Source organism: Staurois parvus, unplaced genomic scaffold (genome assembly GCF_062004578.1).
Source record: "Staurois parvus isolate SC_StPar_1 unplaced genomic scaffold, SC_StPar_1.0 ptg000694l, whole genome shotgun sequence".
Lineage (NCBI taxonomy): Eukaryota > Metazoa > Chordata > Amphibia > Anura > Ranidae > Staurois > Staurois parvus.
Genome location: NW_028318490.1, coordinates 2,061,104 through 2,084,442, shown reverse-complemented (window position 1 = coordinate 2,084,442; position 23,339 = coordinate 2,061,104). Strand labels below are relative to the sequence as shown.

The 23,339-nt window shown below is 41.7% G+C and overlaps 1 protein-coding gene across 2 annotated transcripts in view; it reads left to right on the top strand.

Annotated features, from left to right (window-relative positions):
* The window catches only part of ATL3 (atlastin GTPase 3), a 109,393-nt gene that overhangs the window by 31,062 nt on the left and 54,992 nt on the right, over positions 1-23,339 (top strand). The window contains exons 1-3 of one of the 2 annotated variants that reach the window (XM_089652792.1): positions 1,419-1,569; positions 22,806-23,014; positions 23,095-23,238. In XM_089652792.1, coding sequence (XP_089508918.1) covers positions 1,560-1,569; positions 22,806-23,014; positions 23,095-23,238 — 363 coding nt within the window. In that variant the 5' untranslated portion in view covers positions 1,419-1,559. Of the gene's footprint in view, positions 1-1,418; positions 1,570-22,805; positions 23,015-23,094; positions 23,239-23,339 lie in introns of those variants that run through there. The other variant, XM_089652793.1, reaches the window with a different exon arrangement.

Genomic DNA, 23,339 nt, shown 5'->3' with positions numbered 1-23,339 from the left:
CACATTTTTCCACCACTCCCCCAACCATAAATGTAAATGAGGCTTTATATTTTTTTTTTTTGTAGTCTGTACACTGAGCTAAAAAATTCTAGTAGAAATATAACAGCTTCCTCTCTCCTTGCTATGCAGCTGGGATTTCACAAATCTACTGCAGCTTTTGTTTTCTGAATGCCAGGTACCACTGGCTGTCAAAAACTCTGCACAGTGCCTGCATCTGACTGGTTACAACTGCCAATAATAAGATGAAAATTTTCCATCCAGCACCTTCAATTTTCAATCAAAGAAGGTGGCAAAAGGGCGACTTACAGGATGGATTACAGGTGGTTCATCAGTAACCCACTAAAATTCACATAGTGTATGGCCAGCTTAAAAGGAAGGGGTAAGTGATACAAAAAGGTAATAGCTGGGTGGGGATAAATTGATGAGTTTTCAATAAATTAATACCTTTTGATTCTAGCATGATGGTCCTTAACCGCCTCCCGTCCGCCATATAAGGTAATGACGGGCGAAAGGCGGTTCTCTCGTTCTGGGAGGATGTCATATGGCGTCCTTCCATTCTAACCGCGCATGCGCAACTCCGGGGGCGCGCAGCGTGGCGATCGGTGGTGTGCTGTGTTCCTCGGACACAGCGGATCACTGATCAACGGAAAGAGCCAAAGATGTCAGCTCAGTCATGTGATCAGCTGTGTCCAATCACAGCTGATCACATGTAAATAGGGAAATGCCGGTTATCGGCATTTCTCTCCTCACGAACTGTCACGCTGACAGCTCGAGAGCAGAGCCGGTAATCGGCTTTACTCAGAGAGGATATGTCCATCAGTGCCAGCTGTCAGTGCTTATCAGTGCCACATATCAGTGCCTACCAGTGCACATCAATGCCACATATCAGTGCCCATCTGAGCTGCCTTTCAGTGTTCCCTATCAGTGCCGGTCAGTGCCACCTAACAGTGCCAGTCAGTGCCGCCTATCAGTGCTATATGAGTGCTGCCTTTCAGTGCCCATCAGTTATGCCTATCAGTGCAGCCTATCAGTGCCCATCACTGCAGACTCATTAGCGCACATCAGTGAAGGAGAAAAATCACTTATTTACAAAATTTTAGTGGTTTTTGGTTTGTTTAGCAAAAAATAAAAAACCCAGAGGTGATTAAATACCACCAAAAGAAAGCTCTATCTGTCTCAAAAAAAATGCTAAAAATTTCATATGGGTACAGTGTTGCATGACCGCGCAATTGTCATTCAAAGTGCGACAGCGCTGAAAGCTGAAAATTGGCCTGGGCAGGAAGGAGGTACAAGTGCCCTGTAGGTGAGTGGTTAAGCAGGTCTTTTCTGTTATAGGGTGACCATGCTCTGTCCCTCTCTGTGTTATACTTTTGTTTCTGCATTGTTTTCTGTCATCTGTGCTTTCAGTGGAGTCAAGATGTGATTCTTACAACACACCTTACACAAACGTGGTCCACTACTGTCACCATTAGGAAACTCTCCCTGAGAAATGACATGCAGCCATCACTGGGGTTCGTGTGTGTAGACCAGCAGTAGCTGCAAACAGGCTTCAGGAAATCATGAAAACAAGTATGTTGTTAAAGATATGGTGGTTGTTTGATACACAGTGCTTAAGTATTCATATTTCCTAAAGTTAGGGCATATTTCTGTTTTAACCATTGCTGTAACCTTTAACAACTGGAATTATAAATGGTAACTAACTAGAGTGTTGCACCAAACTCCAGGCAAACCGCTAAATGATACATATATGGGAGTTGTTTATTCTGCAAAAGGATTTCTTTCTGTCCAGCCAGTCCTAAGATATACACAACCCTAATAGGCAACCGAGTCAGATTGGTGAACAAACTTTCTCCACTGCAGTGCTTTTCACCCCCAGGTTATGACTAGCCAGTGAAAAAGCAATAGCAGCTCACTGATGCTATCTCTCTGTTCAGTCTACTCTCTCCTGTCACAATGTTCCTTGCTAGCACTGTGCATTATTACTACTTACACTAATAGCTTTTAAAAAATATTTAAAAATTAGTAGGCAATCATAGTATGTAGAAAAAAAAACCTGATCACCTTAGCAGAGACGTAGTGTTCCTATGGTAACACTGTGTTGCTCTGTTCACAGCATGTAAAAAAAATAAAAATAAAAGAATTTACAAAAATTGAAAAACAATTTTTAACATATTTTTGCTTTACATCTTTATTTTCCAAAAATTGTGACAAAAAATGACAACTTCGAAAAAAATGTTCCATGTCTCTTACTAAATACCTTGGGCTATGTACTTTCCAAAAACGGGTTATTTGGGGGATATTTGTACTGTACTGGCATTTTAGGGCCTCAATAAATCGGATAGGCAGTCAGTACATGAGGATTGATCAATTTCAGATATATATACTGTAACTTAGTTTGTGGACTCTCTAACTTTCTTACAGACTAAATAATATATACTGATTTGGGCTATTTTCACCAAAAAAATGTAGCAGAATACATTTTGGCTTACATTTTTGAAGAACAAGTATTTATTTGTAAAAGAAAATCACGCTATTTCCCCAAAATGTTTGGTCTTTTTTTGTTTATTTATAACAAAATAAAAAACCTCAGTGGTGATTAAATACAACCAAAACAAAGCTATTTGGCTAAAAAAAAAAGTAAAACATTTTATTTGGCTAAAGTTGTTACATAACTGCACAATTGTCATTCATAGTGTGATAGTGCTGAAAACTGAAAATTGTCCTGGGCAGGAAGGGGGTAAAAATGTCCAGTATTGACGTGGTTGAAAAGGAAACAAATTCATCATCTCAGGATTGTAAGGTGCAATATATTATTTTTTGTTTTAGGTTTTAGCTATGCTTAAAAGTCGAACCTCACTCCCTCAATCAATATGGACTATTTTTAATTCTTATGCGGCTAGCCTTAGTAAATGGGAAGGTATATCATATTCAGTTTGCTGAAGACAAGCAGACTAAGGACATGGATAAGTGGAACCATGTCCTGTGGTCTGATGAGACCAAGATAAACTTATTTGGTTCAGAGGGTGTCAACAAGGCAAGGAGTACAAAGACAAGTGTGTCTTGCCTACAGTAAAGCGTGGTGGTGGGAGTGTCATGGTCTGGGGCTGCATGAGTGCTGGGGAGCTACAGTTCATTGAGGGAACCATGAATGCCAACATGTACTGTGACATACTGAAGCAGAGCATGATCCCTTCCGGAGACTGGGCCGCAGGGCAGCATTCCAACATAACAACCCCAAACACACCTCGAAGACGACCACTGCCTTGCTAAAGAAGCTAAGGGTAAAGGTGATGGACTGGCCAACCATGTCTCCAAACCTAAACCCTATTGAGCATTTGTGGGGCATCTTTAAACGGAAGGTGGAGGAGTGCAAGGTTCTAACATCCACCAGCTCCGTGATGTCCTCATGGAGGAGTGGAAGAGGACTCCCAGTGGCAGCCTGTGAAGCTCTGAGGAACTCCATGCCCAAGGCAGTGCTGGAAAATGGTGGCCACGCAAAATATTGACACTTTGGGTCCAATTTGGACATTTTCACTTAGGGGTGTACTCACTTTTGTTACCAGCGGTTTAGACATTAATGGCTGTGTGTTGAGTTATTTTTAGGGGATAGCAAATTTACACTGTTATGCAAGCTGTACACTCACTACGTCACATTGTAGCAAAGTGTAATTTCTTCAGTGTTGTCACATGAAAAGATAGAATCAAATATTTAGAAAAATGTGAGGGGTGTACTCACTTCTGTGAGATGCTGTATTTACATATATACAATACTCAAAAAAATTAACGGAACACTTTTTAAACGGAGTATAGCATCAAGTCAATTAAACTCCTGGGATAGTGATCTGGTCAGTTAATTAGCAGAGGGGGTTGTTTATCAGTTTCAGCTGCTTTGGTGTTAATTAAATTAACAGGTGCACTTCATAGGCAACAATGAGATGACCCACAAAACAGGAATGGTTTTACAAGTGGAGGTCACTGACATATTTTTCCCTACTCCTCTTTTCTGACTGTTTTTCACTAATTTTGCATTTGTCTAGCGTCAGTGTCACTACTGGTAGCATGAGGCAATACCAGTACCCTACAGGGGTTGCACAGGCAGGCCAACTCCTCCAGGATGGCACATCAATACATGCCATTTCCAGAAGGTTTGCTGCGTGTCCCAACACAGTCTCAAGAGCATGGCGGAGATTCCAGGAGTTACGCTAGGAGAGCAGGACAGGGCCGTAGAAGGTCCTTAACCCATCAGCAGGACTGGTATCTGCTCCTTTTGTGCAAGGAGGAACAGGATGAGCACTGCCAGAGCTCCACAAAATCACCTTCAGCAGGCCACTGGTGTGAATGTCTCTGACCAAAAAAAACTTTGAGGGGGGCCCGACATCCTCTAGTGGGCTCTGTGCTCACTGCCCGGCACCATAGAGCTCATTTAGCATTTGTCAATCAACACCAGAATTGGCAGGTCTGCCACTGGCGCCCTGTGCTTTTCACAGATGAGAGCAGGTTCACCCTGAGCACATGTGACAGATGTGTATGTGTCTAGGGAAGCCGTGGAGAACATTATGCTGCCTGCAACATTGTTCAGCATGACCGTTTTGGTGGTGTGCCATTAATGCTCTGGGGATGCATATCTATGGAGGGATGCACAGACCTCTACAGGCTAAACAATGGCACCCTGACTGCCATTAGGTATCGGGATGAAATCCTTGGACCCATTGTCAGACCCTACGCTGGTGCAGTGGGTCCTGGGTACCTCTTGGTGCACGACAATGCCTGGCCTCATTTGACGAGAGTATGCAGGCAGTTCCTGGAGGACGAAGGAATTGATACCACTGAATGGCCCCCCTCTCACCTGACTTAAATACAATAGAACACATCTGCGATATCATTTTTCAGTCCATCCCATTTGCCAGGTTGCACTTCAGACTATCCAGGAGATCAGTGATGCCCTGGTCCAGATTTGCGAGGAATTACCCTAGAACACCAAACATTGTCTCATTAGAAGCATGCCCCAACATTGTCAGACATGCATACAAGTACGTGGGGACCATACAAACTACTGAGTACCATTTTGAGTTGCTGCAGTGAAATTTTGCAAAATGGACTAGCCTGCTGCATCATTTTTTCACTTTGATTTTCAGGGTGTCTTTAAAATCAGTCCTCTGTAGGTTGACAATTTTCATTTACATCAAACGATGGGGCATTTTTACATTTCTAACACATTACCCAGTCCATATCAGTATAGATATCCAGCAGGATTTTTTCCCCGTTGAGATCCGATGTGTTTAAATGAGTACACCCCTTTTCAAAAGTAAGGTTTTAATGAATATCTCAATGAACAATTTCCAAAAGCTGAGTTTTATAGAACATTTGTTTAGCTTGTTACAGGAAAGTAAGGTTAATTATATAACTTAGATTATAATTTTCAGTTTTACTCAAATTAGTTGATGCAAAAAGGAATACACCTCACAACAAAAACTATTACTGCTAGTATTTTGTATGACCTTCATAATTTGTAAAGATAGCACCAAGTCTTCTAGGCCTGGAATGAACAAGTTGGTGACATCTTGCAACATCTACAGCGGGTAAAATAAGTATTGAACACATTTTTCTAGGTAAATCTATTGAATGCTAACTGAAATTTATTTAATACTTTGTTCAAAATCCATTGCTTGTATTGCCTGCATCAAGGCGCCTCTTGTACGGAGAAGCTAGTCATATGCATTGCTCAGGTGTGATTTTGACTCATTCCACACAGTCTTTAAATCTTAAAGGTTCCGAGGAGCTCTTTTATGAACTCTGATCTTTAGTTCTTTCCATAGATTCAGAAGTCAAGTGGCTGGGCCATTCTAGCAGCTTTATTTTTTTTCTTTGAAACCAACTGGGAGGTTCCTTGGCTTTGTGTTTGGGATCATTGTCATGCTGAAATGTCCACCGTCGTTTCATCACCATCATCCTGGTAGATGACAACAGATTTTTATCAAGAATGTTTTGGTACATTTTTATTTTCAACCTTCCTATGAAGTTTGCTCAGGACCATATATTGAAAAACAGCCCTACACCATGATTTTCCATCTCCAAACTTCACTGTTGGTATGGTGTTTTTGGGGTGATGTGCAGTGCCATTTGACCTCCAAACATAGTGTCATAGTGTGCATTATGGCATCCAAAGAGTTCAGTTTTGGTCTCATCTGACCAGACTACAGTGGATATAAAAAGTCTACACACCCCTGTTAAAATGTCAGGTTTCTGTGATGTAAACAAAAGAGACAAAGATATATAATTTCAGAACTTTTTCCACCTCTAATGTGACCTATAAACTGTACAACTCAATTGAAAAGCAAACTGAAGACTTTTTTGGGGGGGGGGGGGGAGTAAACATAAAAAAACTAAAATAATATGGTTGCATAAGTGTGCACAACCTCTTATAACTGGGGATGTAGCTGTGTTCAGAATTAAGCAATCACATTCAAAATCATGTTAACTAGGAGTCAGTACACACCTGCCATCATATAAAGTGCCTCAGATTAACTCCAAATAAAATTCAGCTGTTCTAGTAGGTCTTGCCTCCCATTTTCTTAGTCGCATCCTACAACAAAAGCCATGGTCTGCAGAGAGCTTCCAAAGCATCAGAGGGATCTCATTGTTAAAAGGTATCAGTCAGGAGAAGGGTACAAAAGAGTTTCCAAGGCATTAGATATACCTTGGAACACAGTGAAGACAGTCATCATCAAGTGAAGAAAATATGATGCAACAGTGACATTACCAAGAACTGGACATTCCTCCGAAATTGATGAAAAGACGAGAAGAAAACTGGTCTGGGAGGCTGCCAAGAGGCCTACAACAACATTAAAGGAGCTGCAGTAATCTTTGGCAAGTACTGGCTGTGTGGTACATGTAACCACAATCTCCCGTATTCTTCATATGTCTGGGCTATAGAATGACAAGATGAAAGCCTTTTCATATGAAGAAAAACATCCAAGCCTGGCTAAATTTTGCAAAAACACATCTGAAGTCTCCCAAGAGCATGTGGGGAAAATGTGTTATGGTCTGATGAAACCCAGCTTGAACTTTTTGGCCAGAATTCCAAAAGATATGTTTGGTGCAAAAAACAACATTGCACATCACCAAAGGAAATCATACCCACAGTGAAGCATGGTGGTGGCCGCATCATGCTTTACGGCTGTTTTTCTTCAGCTGGAACTGGGGCCTTAATCAAGGTAGAGGGAATTATGAACACTTCCAAATACCAGTCAATATTGGCACAAAAGCTTCAGGCTTCTGCTAGAAAGCTGAACATAAAGAGGAACTTCATCTTTCAGCATGACAATGACCCAAAGCATACATCCAAGTCAAGAAAGGAATGGCTTCACCAAAAGAATATTAAAGAAATGGCCCAGACCTGAATCCTGTGGGGTGATCTGAAGAGGACTGTGCACAGGAGATGTCCTTGCAATCTGACAGATTTGGAGTGTTTTTGCAAGGAAGAGTGGCAAATATTGCTAAGTCAAGCTGTACCATGCTGATAGACTCATACCCAAAAAGACTGAGTACTGTAATGAAAATTAAACAAAGTATTAGTTTAAGGGTATGCACACTTCTGCAACCATACAGGTGAAACTCAAAAAAAATTAGAATATCGTGCAAAAGTTCATTTATTTCAGTAATGCAACTTAAAAAGTGAAACTAATACAGTTGCAAGAAAAAGTATGTGAACCCCTTGGGATTACGTGGAGTTTTGCATGAATTGGGCATAAAATGTGCTCTGAACGTCATCTAAGTCACAACAACAGAAGAACACAGTCTGCTGAACATAATACTACACAAACATTAGATGTTGCCATGGTTTAATTACACATAACATGTAAACATTCACAGTGCAGGGAGGAAAAAGTATGTGAACCTTTGGACTTAATAACTGGTTGACCCTCCTTTGGCAGCAATAACCTCAACCAAACGTTTCCTGTAGTTGCAGATCAGACCTGCACAACGATCTGGAGTCATTTTGGACCACTCCTCTTCACAAAACTGTTTCAGTGTAGCAATATTCTTGGGATGTCTGGTGTGAATCGCTCTCTTAAGGTCATGCCTCAGCATTTCAATCGGGTTGAGGTCAGGACTCTGACTGGGCCACTCCAGAAGGCGTATTCTGTGCTGTTGCAGCCATTGTTTTGTTGAATGACTTGTATGCTTTGGGTCATTGTCCTGTTGCATCACCCATCCTCTGCGGAGCTTCAGTTGGCGGACAGATGGTCGTACGTTTTCCTGCAAAATGTCTTGATAAACGCTGGAATTCATTTTTCCATCAATGACAACAATCCGTCCAGCCCTGAGCCAGCAAAGCAGCCCCAAACCATGATGCTCCCTCCGCCATGTTTCACAGTGGGGATGAGGTTTTGATGTTGGTGTGCTGTGCCTTTTTTTCTCCACACATAGTGTTGTGTGTTCTTCCCAAACAACTCAATCTTGGTGTCATCTGTCCACAGTATATTTTGCCAGTAGTGCTGTGGAACATCCAGGTGCTCTTTTGCAAACTTCAAACGTGCTGCAATATTCTTTTTGGACAGCAATGGCTTCCTCCGTGGTGTCCTCCCATGTACTCCATTCTTGTTTAATGTTTTCCTTATTGTAGATGTGTCAACAAAAATGTTAGCATGTGCCAGAGATTTCTGTAGGTCTTTAGCTGACACTCTGGGATTCTTCTTTACCTCATGCAGCATTCTGCGCTGTGCTCTTGCAGTCATTTTTACAGGACGACCACGCCTAGGGAGAGTAGCAACAGTGCTAAACTTTCTCCATTTGTAGACAGTCTGTCTTACCGTGGACACATGAACATCAAGGCTTTTGGAGATACTTTTGTAATCCTTTCCAGCTTCATGCAAGTCAACAATTCTTGATGGTAGGTCTTCTGAGAGCTCTTTTCTGCGAGGCATGATTCACATCAGACAGTGCTTCTTGAAATCAGTAAACCCAAAACAGGTGAGTATTTTTTAAGGGCAGGACAGCTGTGAGCAACACATCCAATATCATCACACTGATTGGAGTCAAGGTTGGCTCACTCCTGGCTCCAATTAGTTCTGGGAGAAGTCATTAAGCTAGGGCCTCACATACTTTTTCCTCCCTGCACTGTGAATGTTTACATGTTATGTGCAATTAAACCATGGCAACATCTAATGTTTGTGTAGTATTATGTTCAGCAGACTGTGTTCTTCTATTGTTGTGACTTAGATGACGTTCAGAGCACATTTTATGCCCAATTCATGCAAAACTCCACGTAATCCCAAGGGGTTCACATACTTTTTCTTGCAACTGTATATAAAAATAGACTCATTACATGCAAAGCAAGATAGTTCAAGCTGTGATTTGTCATAATTGTGATAATTATGGCTTACAGTTTATGAAAACCCCAAATCCACAATCTCAGAAAATTTGAATATTGTGAAAAGGTGCAATATTCTCAGCTCAAAGTGTCCCACTCTAATCAGCTAATTAAGCCATAACACCTGCAAAGGGTTCCTGAGCCTTTAAATGGTCTCTCAGTCTGGTTCAGTAGGAATCACAAGCATGGGAAAGACAGCTGACCTGACAGTTGCGCAGAAAACCATCATTGACACCCTCCATAAGGAGGGAAAGCCTCAAAAGGTAATTGCAAAAGAAGTTGTATGTTCCCAAAGTGCTGATTCAAAGCACATTAATAGAAAGTTGTGTGGAAGAAAAAGGTGCACAAGCAGCAGGGATGACCGCAGCCTGGAGAGGATTGTTAGGAAAAGGCCATTCAAAAGTGTTGGGGACTTTCACAAGAAGTGGACTGAGGCTGGAGTCAGTGCATCAAGAGCCACCACACACAGACGGATCCTGGACATGGGCTTCAAATGTCGTATTCCTCTTGTCAAGCCGCTCCTAAACAACAAACAACGTCAGAAGCGTCTTACCTGGGCTAAAGAAAAAACAGACCTTGTTTGTTGCTCAGTGGTCCAAAGTCCTCTTTTCTGATGAGAGCAACTTTTGCATCTCATTTGGAAACCAAGGACCCAAAGTATGGAGGAAGAATGGAGAGGCACACACTGCAAGATGCTTGAAGTCCAGTGTGAAGTTTCCACAGTCTGTGTTGATTTGGGGAGCCATGTCATCTGCTGGTGTTGGTCCACTGTGCTTCATGAAGTCCAGGGTCAACGTAGCCGTCTACCAGGAGATTTTGGAGCACTTCATGCTTCCTTCCGCAGACGAGCTTTATGGGGATGCTGACTTCATTTTCCAGCAGGACTTGGCACCTGCCCACACTGCCAAAAGCACCAAAACCTGGTTCAGTGACCGTGGGATTACTGTGCTTGATTGGCCAGCAAACTCACCTGACCTGAACCCCATAGAGAATCTATGGGGCATTGCCAAGAGAAAGATGAGAGACATGAGACCGAACAATGCAGAAGTGCTGAAGGCCGCTATTGAAGCATCCTGGTCTTCCATAACACCTCAGCAGTGCCACAGGCTGATAGCTTCCATGCCACGCCACGTTGAGGCAGTAATTGCTGCATATGGGGCCCAAACCAAGTACTGAGTACATATGCATGCTTATACTTTTCAGAGGTCTGATATTCTATGTACAATCCTTGATTTATTGTTTGCATGTAATATTCTAATTTTCTGAGATTGTGGATTTGGGGTTTTCATGAGCTGTAAGCCATAATCATCACAATTATGACAAATCACGGCTTGAACTATCTTGCTTTGCATGTAATGAGTCTATCTCATATATTAGTTTCACCTTTTAAGTTGCATTACTGAAATAAATGAACTTTTTCGCGATATTCTAATTTTTCGAGTTTTACCTGTATTATTTTAGTTTTTTATTTTTACTTCCCTCCACTTAAAAGATTTCAGTTTGTTGTTCAACTGAGTTGTACAATTTATCGGTTACATTAAAGGTGGAAGAAGTTCTGAAATGATTTATCTTTGTCTCATTTTTTTAACATCACAGAAACCTGACATTTTAACAGGGGTGTGTAGACTTTTTATATCCACTGTATATTCTCCCAGTATTTCACAGGCATGTCTAAATGTTATGCAGCAAACTGGAAGTTTCATCATGCTTTTTTCTGCAGTGGAGTCTTGCGTGGTGATCATGTATACAGGCCATGGCAGTTGAGTGCATTACTTATAGTTTTCTTTGAAACAGTTGTACCTGCTAATTCTAGGTCTGAAAACTGAAACTCTCCACAAGTGTTGCTTGTCTCTTGGACAACTCTTCTGATGGACAACTCTTCTACTGAACCAGCTGATATTTGCACTGACAAGGGGCAGGATTGCTTTATAATTATTGAAAGATTTTAGCTGGTGTCTTGGCTTTGCATGCCTTTTTGCACCTCTCTTTCTTCATGTGTTCAATAAAAAATGAACCTTTAGAAATCTCTTTACTGAGAAAAATGGTGACCGTGTTCAATACTTTTTTTACCCGTTGTATCTTTTCCATTCTTAAAGAATTACCTCTTTTAGAGCCTGGATGCTGGATGGAGAGTGATGCTCAACTTGTCTCCAGAGTTCCCAATAGCTGTTCGATAGGGTTCAAATCAGGAGACATACTTGGCCACTGAATCACTTTCACCCTGTTCCTCTTCAGAAATGCAACAGTGGCCTCAGATGTGTGTTTTGTATCATTGTCATGTTGAAAAAGTGCACGACAACCAAAGGGATCAGAGTGATGGTAGTGCCTTCTCTTTCAATGTAGAGCAGCACATCTGTGAATTCATGACACCATTAATAGAATGCAGCTCCCCAACACCAGCAGCACTCATGCAGCCCCATAGGACACTGCCACCACTATGTTTCACTGTAGGCACCATGCATTTATCTTTGTACTCCTCACCTTTTCAGCATGGGCCCTGGCAAATTCTAGGCAGGCTTTTTTGTGCATGGGCTTTAGGAGAGGCTTCCTTCCTGGATGACACCCATGCATGCAATTTCTCTGCGGTATATGCCATATTGTGTCATGGGAAACAGTCACCCCATTTTGGCTTTCTACTTCTTTAGCTAACTGCAGTGAACTTGCATGGCAATTTTCTTCAACCCTTCTCATCAGAAGATGCTCCTGGTGAGATGTTAACCCCCATGGATGACCTGGACGTCTCTGTGAGATGGTTGCACTTCCATCTTTTTTTAAAATTTTTGTATCACTTTTGCTACAGTATTCTGACTGATAAGTAAAGCTTTGCTGATCTTCTTGTAGCCTTCACCTTTCTTCTATAAGGAAATTTTCTCTCTGAGGCCTTGTGACATTTCTCTTCCATGTGGTGCCATTGCTGACAGCATGAATTGGGAAGGCGTTTTCTTTAAGTAATGCTTTATATAATCTACTGTCTGCTGGACACCTGTTTTAATGAATAATTAGACACACCTGTAGTTGACCTCTTGTTTAATTAGAATTTTGTTGTCTAAAATTTAACTTTACTCCTTAGACTTTCATTGGGGTGTATTCATATTTGCAACATGGTCTTGAATTAATTTGTTAGGAAAAATACATTTTTGTGTGTGCAAATTAACAAATCTTGTTTGCAATCAATGGCCCGCGTTTGTTGGATTATTTTGTAGTATAGCGTCCCATAGAAAATGTTGATTCTGAAAGAAAGTAAAGGTTTTCTGACAAATCTGTTGGGGTGCACTCATTTATGCTGAGCATTGTATCTTTCTGTTGCATATTTTTTAATTACGGTGATTGATTCATCTTTACGGTGATGAATGTCACATTTTTAATTTTAGAGGAGCTGAGACTTTTTGGCATTTAAATCAAAGCCACTTTGCCTTATTTTACTCTGTGTAGTTTAGTTTTTGGTTATGTAATTCTTCATACTAATGATGTAAAATACAATATATTTTTTTCCCAATGTGAAATCTAACACAGACATTAAAATGATTACAATGTCAAGAGTTACAAAACCTTAGATCCGATCTCCTAGTAAGGATCATAATTGTAATCTGTAGGCTTGAGCACCTCTAGTGTATAATGTAGAACAAGCTATAAAATATTAATTTGCTATTGTTTGTTTGCATATTAAGTACCAAACCAAAACTTTTTTTCTTATTATTTTGGATAAAGTAGGGGAGTGCTAAAGTGACACGAAAAAATATCCTTATTTTCCAAAAAAAAAATCCATGCAGATCCACTACTTAGTGGTTCTTTAACCACTAGGGGACCACCCGCAGTACATATACTGCTAAAAGGCGGCCCCTGTGCGCAGGATCACGTATATAAACGTGATCCTGCATTCCGGGGTAGGGGGCGCGCGACTGCCCTACCCGCGGCACTGATCGCGGCCACAGGCGTCAATCACTGGGTCCTGTCCGGTGATTACCCGCCGGAGACTGGCGATTGCCACCAAACACCAACTGGCACCAAACACTGACTGGGAGAAAGGCTGCATTGTTTTCAAGGGAGCTCTCCTCCCTGTCAGCTTTCAGCACACTGTTCCAGGATCGCTGAGCTCAGCCTTCCAGAACAGTGTGTAACAGAGAGTTACACACCCCGCCCCCTAGTAACACTCCCCTCACATAGTTAACCCTTTGATTGTCTCCAAAAGTTAACCCCTTCCTTCACAGTGCCAATAGTACAGTGTCAGTGTTTTTTTGTTTTTTTTGCACTGATCACTGTATTGGTGCCACTGTGGATGTCAGTGACCCCAAGTCAGTTCTCCCCCAGTGTCAGAATGTCTGCCACAGTCCCGCCATAAGTCGCTGATTGCCACTATTAGTATATAAAAAAAAATCCAGTATCTATACCGCCATTTGTAAACGATATAACTTTCACGTAAACCAAATAATTTACACGTATTGGGATTTTTTTTTTTTTTTTAGCAAAGACATGTCGCAGAATACATTTTGGCCGAAATTTATGATGCAATTTGATTTTTAAATTTTTTTACTAGACATGTTTTATAGCAAAAAATCCAAAATATTGTTTTTTTTTCTTAAAATTATCAGTCTTTTTTTTATAGCGCAAAAAATAAAAACCACACAGGCGATCAAATACCACCAAAAGAAAGTCCAATTCATGGCGAAAAAAGGACGTAAACTTCATTTTGGTGCAGCGTTGCATGACCGCTCAATTGTCCGTTAAAGTTACGCAGTGCCGTAACACAAACCTCTTATGTAACTGCTTCCTGACTCCTGACCGCCCTATAGCAGAAATACTGCTACAGGGCAGCACTGGTGCACAAAATCACATATAAATACGTGACTCGAGCTCCCATGGTTTTCACACCCCTCCCAGATGGTGTCAGATTGCCCATCAGTACACCAGTAATCACATTTAACCCCTTGATTGCCAGGAAGATGCTAATACACAATAAACCTGAACATATCAATATCTTTGATCAGATCAGCACTATACAAGCGTTCACATTAGTATAGCGTCCCCAAAAACGCAGCGTTAGCGGGATCAGCCTGGCACCTGCCAGCACCTGCGTTTAGCCCCTACGCTTACCCCCCCTTCTCCCCCAGCAAGTGCAGTGTCAGTAGGTCACAGTCGCTTGATATATTGCACACAAAACCGCAGTGTTCGCAGAATCGGGCCTGATCTCTGTAGCACTTGCCTGTAAATTTGGATGATTCTCATATGCAGCAGAGTGCCAGTACTAGTGCCACGCTACCTTTTGGTGAACTGGCGAGCACTAGTGGCCTAGTGCACCCTGGTCTTTCACATTCCTCTTAGATTGTAAGTGCCCAGGATCAGGCCCTCCTAACCCTCTTGTATTGAACTGTACTGTTGCTGTGTTGTCTCCCTTTATATTGTAAAGCGCTGATCAGACTGTTGGCGCTATATAAATCCTGTATAATAATAATACCAGCATTGCGATTTGGCGAGTCCCATAAATGTTGTACAAGCTGGTGCGGTGGCGAGCACAAATATTGTCCTGCAACCACCAAGAATTCGTACACAGGCCCGTAGAGCCCCTAGTATCCTTCCTGATGTGCTTGCAAATCCCGATTGGCAGCCCACAAATTCTGCAGCACTCGTACTTCCCCCATTCACTGCCCAACCTGTAATTCAGGTGGAAATAGCAAATTTAACTCCTCCCCTTGATTTTTTGGAGCTGTTTTTCATGGAAGATCTGTATGCATTGATTGTGGATCAAAGCATTTTATATGCACAACAATGTATCGCCGCCAACCCAAATTCAAACCTTGCCAGACCATTCGCATGGAAAGTCATTACGGTTTCTGAATTTATATATTTTTTTAAATATTTTTTTTGGGCCTAACCCTCAAGATGAGCATTACTAAAAAAAATGAATTGTGGTTGTATTGGTCCACAGAGCCGATTCATCATATGCCCGTGTTCTCTGCTGCCATGGCCAGGCATAGATATGAGAGTATAATGTATTTTATGCAACACACTCTGTCGTCCTCGAGGTGATCCTGAATTTGACCGGCTGCACAAAATTCAGCCCCTCGTAAATCACCTTAACCAAAAATTTACAGATGTCTATACTCCCCAGCAAAAATCTGCGTTGATGAGTCCCTCATTCATTTTTCTGGTCGTCTTGCATTCAAACAATTTCTCCCCAGCAAGCGTGCCAGATATGGGGTCAAGATGTAGAAGACCTGTGAGAGGGCAACAGGCTATACTTATAAGTTTCGGTTTTACGAGGGAAAAGATAGTCACATGGAGCCCCCCGGACGCCCAGGCTACATGGGGAGTAGTGGCAAGATAGTTTGGGACTTGGTGTCATCCTTTTTCCATATGGGGTACCACTTATACGTGGACAATTTTTATTCAAGCGTGCCACTATTTAGACGTTTGTACAATCTTGGAACTGGCGCATGTGGCACCGTGTGACCTAATGTGTGCCCACCATTAGAAGTAGGTGGATGCAGGGTGGTATATTTTAATGGTGGGCATACCACACTTTTTTTTTTTTTTTTTTTTCTGGCAGAGATTTCTTCTCTTTTTTTCATTCAGTCCACAGGGTGCATGTAAAAAACAAAAAAAAAACAAAACATATATACCCAACAAGGACCAGCGACGTACTGGTACATCACTGGACTTTGAATGGTTATACCAGGATGATGCCTACAGCTGCAGGCATCATCCTGATATAATTTTTTTTCATCTGGCGATCGGCTTTCATGTAAAAGCAATTGTAGTGGCTAATTAGCTGCAGGATTGATTTTACAAGCAGCAGGAGACAATGCCCCCCGCTGTCTTCCACGGCCTTCTCGGGCAGTCCCATGCCATCGGGGGAACCTGAGAATGCAGCCGGTGTTTCTGCCAGCTGACCATAGAGCTGATTGGAGACCAGATTGGTGCCAATCATCTCTATAGCCTAAGAAATCAGAAGCTACGAGCATTTCATCACTTCAGTTTTGCAGGATATAAACAGCGTCATTTGTAAATTGGGAAAACATCTGATCACACCGATCTTGGTTTGATTAGATAATGTAAGGGCAGAGGAGATATCTAGAGTCTGATAGACCCCAGATTCTCAAAAAAGAATATGTGACAATGCCCATGTAAGTTATAGGGGATATTTGCATTCCCTGTGATAGCATTAAAAGCCATCAAAGAAAAATAAAAAAATTAAAGAGACAGTGTAAAAATAAATTAAAAAAAAAATCAAAATGACAAAAAAAAAGAATCCCCCCCCCCCGCGCGCACGCGCGCACCTGCATTCGTGAGCGTTGACCCTGTGCCAGTATGGAAACGGCAGTTTTACCATGCATGTGAGGTATTGCTACGAATGTCAGATCAAGGACAGTAATTCTAACACTAGACCTCCTCTGTAAATCTAAAATGGTAGCTTGTAAAGGCTTTTAAAACGTTGCCTATGGATATTAAAAACTTATGCAGTTTGTCGCCATTGCACGGGGCATTTGCAGTTTTAAAGCATGTCATGTTTGATATCTATTCCCTCAGCATACCATCATCTTTTATATGTTACCAAACAATTGGCCAATATATTCTGTTTTTGTGCATTAAAAGTAAAAAAAAGTGTTTTTTTTTTAAATTGCGTTTGAAAAATCGCCGCGTGACTACTATGCGACATAAAAAATTGAAGCAGCTACCATTTTATTCACTAGGGTGTTTGCTTTAAAAAAATATATAATGTTTGGAGTTTAAATTATTTCCTAGCAAAAAATACTGATTTTTTTTTTTTCATGTGAACAAGGCTTGGTCTTCAGGTGGTTAGAAGAATGAATGATGTGTGGCATAAACTTCTAATGTTGGGCATAAAATGCCCCCACCCCCCAAAACGACTCCTTTTTGGAAAGTAGACACCCTAAACTATTTGCTGAGAGGCATGTTGAATCAATAGAAGAATTTATTTTTTTTACAAGTTTTTGGAAAATGACAAATTTTATTTTTATTTTTTTACACAAAATTGTCACCTAAATGATTTATTGCTCACACATGCCATGGGTATATGTGGAATTACTCCCCAAAATAAATTCTGCTACTTCTCCCGAGTATAGGGGTACCACATGTAAGAGACGCTTTGGCAATCTAGCCAAGTACAGGACCCCAAAATCCAATAAGCACCCTCATGATTTTAAAGGGCTTTATTTCCTCATTACTCTTCCTGACTAGCCAACACAGTTTTGGAGGCCCTGAAATGCCAGGATAGCACCAACCCCCCCCCCCAAATGACCACTTTTTGGAAAGTAGATTCCCCAAGGAATTTGATAATTACATGGTGAGTATTTTGCAGATCTCTTTTGTTGCCACAAGGTTTTGAAAAACATGAAGAATAAAAGCAACAACATATTTTTTATTTTCTTTTTTTATATTTCAAAACCATGTGAGAAAAAATGAGATCTCATTTTAAATTCCTTGGGGTGTCTACTTTCCAAAAAGGGGTCATTTGGGGGGGGGGGGGGGGGGGGTTTGGTGCTATCATGGCATTTCAGGGCCTTCTAAACTGTGATAGGTAGTGAAGTGAAATGAGGAAGTTGCGAACCTTCAGGCTTTCAAAGTGGTCATTGGATTTCAGGCTCCTGTATGTGGCTAGGCTCCCAAAAAGTCTCACATATGTGGTATACCCATACTCGGTAGAAGTAGCAGAATGTATTTTAGGGTGTAATTCCAGATATACCCATGGCTTGTGCAAGAAATATATCATTTAAATGACAACTTTGTGTAAAAAAAAAAACAAAAAAAACTTTTTGTCATTTTACAGAAACTTGTGGAAAAAAAAAAATCTTCCATGGACTCAATATGCTTCTCAGCAGATAGCTTAGGGTATCCTCTATCCGAAAAGGGGTAATTTGAGGGTGTTTGTACTATCCTGATATTTTAGCACCTCAAGAAATGTGATGAGCAGTCAGAAAGTAAAGCTGTGTAAATTCCATTATCTATACCATAGATTGTAGATGCTATAACTTTCACACAAAGCAATCAATATACACTTATTGGGATTTTTTAACCAAGAACATGTAGCAGAATATATTTTGGCCTAAATTTATGACTAACTTTGAGTTTACTATATATTTTTTTTATAGCTGAAAGTAAAAAATATAATTTTTCTTCAAAATTTTTTGGTTTGTTTATAGCGTGAAAAATAAAAAGCACACAGATGATACCACCGAAAGAAAGCTCTATTTGTGTGAAAAAAAGGACGTAAATTTAGTTTGGGTGCAGCATTGCATGACCGCGCAATTATCAGTTGAAGTAGTGCAGAACCGAGTATCAAAAAGATACCTGGTCATTAAGGGGGGTAAATCCTCAGGAGGGCAAGTGGTTAATCTGTTTTTTATGAAATTGTTTTTAACTATTTTTCTGCTTCCTTGTATCGCCGTTATACTTTAGGCCAGCGTTTCTCAACCTGTTTTCAGTCAAGGCACCTTCTTAACATTATGCACAATCTCGGGGAACCCTATTCTAAAATGTAAAAAAGGAATCTAATAGGTTTACATAACGCAGCAAGATTCACACATGGGACACCCAACATTAGAGGTGATTTATTCTTCCAACGCAAAACACACCTTTGCTCTCTGGTACTGACTAGTATTGCAATTGTCCCTCATTCAGCTAATGTGACCCCAGTGCTGATGGAGAGTGTCAAACAAGGATGCTGTACAGGCATCCGACATCCTCCTTATAAACCGATGACATTGTTGGTTGTTAGGATGCCGGCCACTGGAAGGTTGTAATGGTGCACATTGAAAATCTGTGGTTTTGTGCAACAAAAAGGCAGGCTTGATCCATTAGGTTGCTTGTATACAGTTTCTTGGGCAATTTTAAACATTTTGCCAAAGCCCCCCTGAGGAAACCTAAAGGCACCCCCCTGGTTGAAAAAGGCTGCTTAGGTTTATAGCCATTTTGGTTTTCTGTATGCAGCTATTCAGATTCAAGTTTGCGTTTTGACTTTCCTCTTGCACTTCTTTCTTAGATTCTCTATATTCTTCTCTTTCTTCTCATTGTTATGTTCTCACCATTTTGCCTCATGCCAGGTTATATATTTCAAAAGAAAAAAAGTATTGGTAGCGTTGTGCCTTGAGTCTGACTGAGAGGCTGTATTTCCTGTCCCGAGTGCCAAACTCTGCACTGGTGTTACAGCTGCTGTTAATATCCTGAACTTGGCACCTTATGCTGTCTTTTTCTTTAACACATTTGTATTCTTGCATTCATTTTTTTTCTTAACAGTTTTTGCTGTATATTGGCGTTGGTGTTTTTTAACTGCAGAGAAGTCATTTGGTGAAGAAAATTCTATGTGATCTCAGCTGCCCACTTTTAGGGCTCATTCACCCCATAGGTGCATAAAAACTGATGAAAAAGCTGCTCAGATTTCACTTGCAGAGACGCCAGTTAAACTTAGTTTTCATGTACGTTGACATCAGTTTTCATGCATGTTGACATCAGTTTTCATGTGCGTCTGTTATGCACAGACTGACATCACATCCTGTGTCATCACCCCCCATTAGTGATCCCCACATCAGAGACTTCCCCATCAGGTTCCCCTCATCCCCCCCAGTCATAGACTCCCTCATCAGTGACCCTCTCATCTGAGAATTCTCATCAGGGACCCCACCATCAGTGCCCCCTCATCTGTCCCCCCACCATCAGTGTCCCCCTCATCTGTCTCCTGCCATTGGTGTCCCCATCATCTGTCCCCTACCATCCATGCCCCCTATGTGTACCCAGCCACCAGTGTCCCTCACCCTCAATGTCCCCCTCATCTCTCATGTCAGAGCTTACTGAGCTTTAAAGAGGGCAAATTGTTGATGTCTACTTAGCCTGTGTCTCTGTGACTAGGTTGCCAATTATTTGACATTTCGCGAGGTACAATATCAAAGGTTATGACAGCATATACAGTTTCTGGGACAATGTCATTTGATAAGCCTGAGTGCAGTCAATTGACCGAAAGAGACAAAAGGACATTGCGCAGGACTGTGACCCGGAATAAGAAAACAACTGCTGCAAAAGCGACTACAGAGCTCAAGTCTGTCTTGAGCTTAAGGACTCTGTCTTGACAGGATCAACAATTTGCCCTCTTTGAAGCTCAGTAAGCTCTGACATGACTCCATATAACTAGCAGCACACACAGTGAATGATGAAAGTGAGGCTTCCCACCTGTTAGCTAGGTGTCTCATCACGCAGCGGAAGCAAAAGAATGTTACATCACTCACGCTTTCAGCACGAAACACGTTGTCACTTTCACACCTGCAAATCATACAGTGTTTCCAATTTTTTGTCTAACCCTGTATATCCCTGCAGCTATACAAAAGATTTCCACCCGTGCCTCCTTAGCTTCCACTGGATAGATATAAACAGGATCATAAGGAAATAAATCATCACAGTCCTTAATATTCCCCATCAGAGCCAACCTTTACATCATAGTCCCCTTCAGAGACCCTCTTACATAATACACTTCCTCCTCAATAGACCCAAGAACACCATATCGTAGGCCCCATCAAAACTCTTATTTACATGCTAGTCATGCATCAGTTACCCCCTCCACCCTGTTCCTCTCATCACATGCTCCTCATTGGAGACCCCCTCATCATTGACATAGAAGCCCTTCTAGCCTCCGCAAAAGAGAACCCCCTCTTCACAGACCGCCTCATCAGTGCATCCCTTATCGCAGAGACCCCTCATTGAAAACAACCTAATCAGTGTTGCCCTCATATGTCCCCCACCACCCGTTTTCTCCTCAACAGTCAGTTCGCTCCTCATCTGTCCCCCACCATCATTGTCCCCCATGATCAGTACTCTACTTATCTGTCCCCTGCCATCAATGTCCACTCACCATCAGTGCCCAGCTCATCTGTTTCCCCGCCATCACAGCTTCATCCTCAACTGTGCCCACCATTCTTCCTCATCAGTGGCCATCATTATGTCCTCATCATCAGTGCCCATCATTCTGTGCCCCTTATCAATATTCTGTTAAACATATCTCTGCCCCCCCATCTGTGTCCCCCTTTTCACACATCAGCATTTCTGCTGCCATCTTTGTCCTCTTCACATACCAGCATCTATGCCCCCATCTTTGTCCCCTTCTTCACACCAGTATCTGTCCCGCCATCTTTGTCTGCCTCTTTACATACCAGCATCTCTGCCCCCATCTTTGCTCTCTATTCACACACCAGCATCTCTGCGCCATCTTTGTCCTCCTCTTCACATACCAGCATCTGTTTCCCTCATCTTTGTTCCCCACTTCACATACCAGCATCTCTGCCCGCATCTTTGTCCCCCTCTTCACACACCAGCATCTCTGCCCCAATCTTTATCCGCCTCTTCACTTACCAACATCTGTGTTCCCCATCTTTTTTCCCCTCTTCACACATCAGCATCTCCGCTCCCATCTTTGTCCCCCCCCCTTCACATACCAGCATCTCTACCCCCTTCTTACCGCCCTTAGATTGTACTTGCTGAAATTGAATGTAAAGGTCATAAGACCTTCCTCCAACTTTTGTGGACATTCTTGCATTTGATAGGACAGCAAGAGACTATCACTGAATATACTTTCAAAAACCTCTAAAGCCCAGTACACACGGGCCAAATATCGGCTGGTTCAATAGAAACCGCCCAACATTCGGCCCATGTGTACACCCGCCTGTTCAACAGAAGTTTGGCGAATGGCCAGCTTCTATCGGACGGCCAAGCTTAAAAATCAGCGTCCGATCAGTATCTGATCTGGCTGTCAGCGCTGACCTGTGTGTTCTGGTGGGCACAATAGCTTCGCGGGGAGATCGCTGTACTAACATTAGTTAGTACTGCAAGCTCCTCCCAAGCTCTTCTGGGTTTTTTTTTCATTCAGTCAGCTTCTGTCGGAGAGTCGGGTGTACACACGGGCCAAATGTCGATATTCAGCCCGTGTGTACGGGGCTTAAGGAAAGCAATGACTTGTGTGGCTTAACATATCAAAACAGTCTGTTCATTTTTTTTTTTTTTTTTTTTTTTCACTCAGCCAGCAGGATGAACGAGGTGGATGAAGTTATTCCTCCTATGGGGACAATGTATTCTAAAAATGGCAATGGCCACTGTCAGAATACACTGATCAGTGACTGTAGCCACGGAGTATCCAAAAACTTTCCAACATGTCCCTTCAACAAACATCAATGAATCAATCAACCCCTGTTAATCGGGGTCGGGAATACAATGATAAAATTTGGCTAGTCCCTTCTGGACCAGCCGCATTTCGATCAGTGTATGGCCTGCTAAAACATCAGTGTAAATCCACCACTATATAATATAATGTAATTTAATAAGTAATCAGCTTACTTCTGACTTCTCAATCTTGTTTTGCCTTGGGCTGTAATAATGTGTTTAGAAAACTACCCCGTTTTCATGTTTTGATATTGTGTTCTCTCTTCTGTACACACAGCTATGGCTCCATCTACTCCTGGCCCAGTCCAGGTTGTTATAGTACAAAAGGATGATCATTCGTTTCAACTGGATGAAGAAGCATTGGCTTCTGTTCTTCTTCAGGACCACATTCGTGATATGGACGTAGTTGTTGTATCTGTGGCTGGTGCTTTTCGTAAGGGAAAGTCTTTCCTGCTTGATTTTATGCTGAGATATATGTACCAGCAGGTAATGCTTCTAGCTTTTTATGTGTTAAGTGCTCACTTTTTAATTGAATATATATTTATCTAAACCGTGTGCATTTACAGAAGGATGGCAATCATAGGAACTGGCTAGGAGAGGATAATGAACCTCTCACAGGTTTTTCTTGGAAAGGGGGGTCCGAACCTGATACCACTGGCATTCAAATCTGGAATGAAGTCTTCACCATGAAGAAGCAAGATGGTAAAGAGGTGAGAGAGCTCCTTCTGCTACCAATTGTTTGTTGCTTCTGTTTAGGGATAATATAGTGCTGTCATGAAGACTTTTCCTTTTCATTTGAATGTAGGTTTAT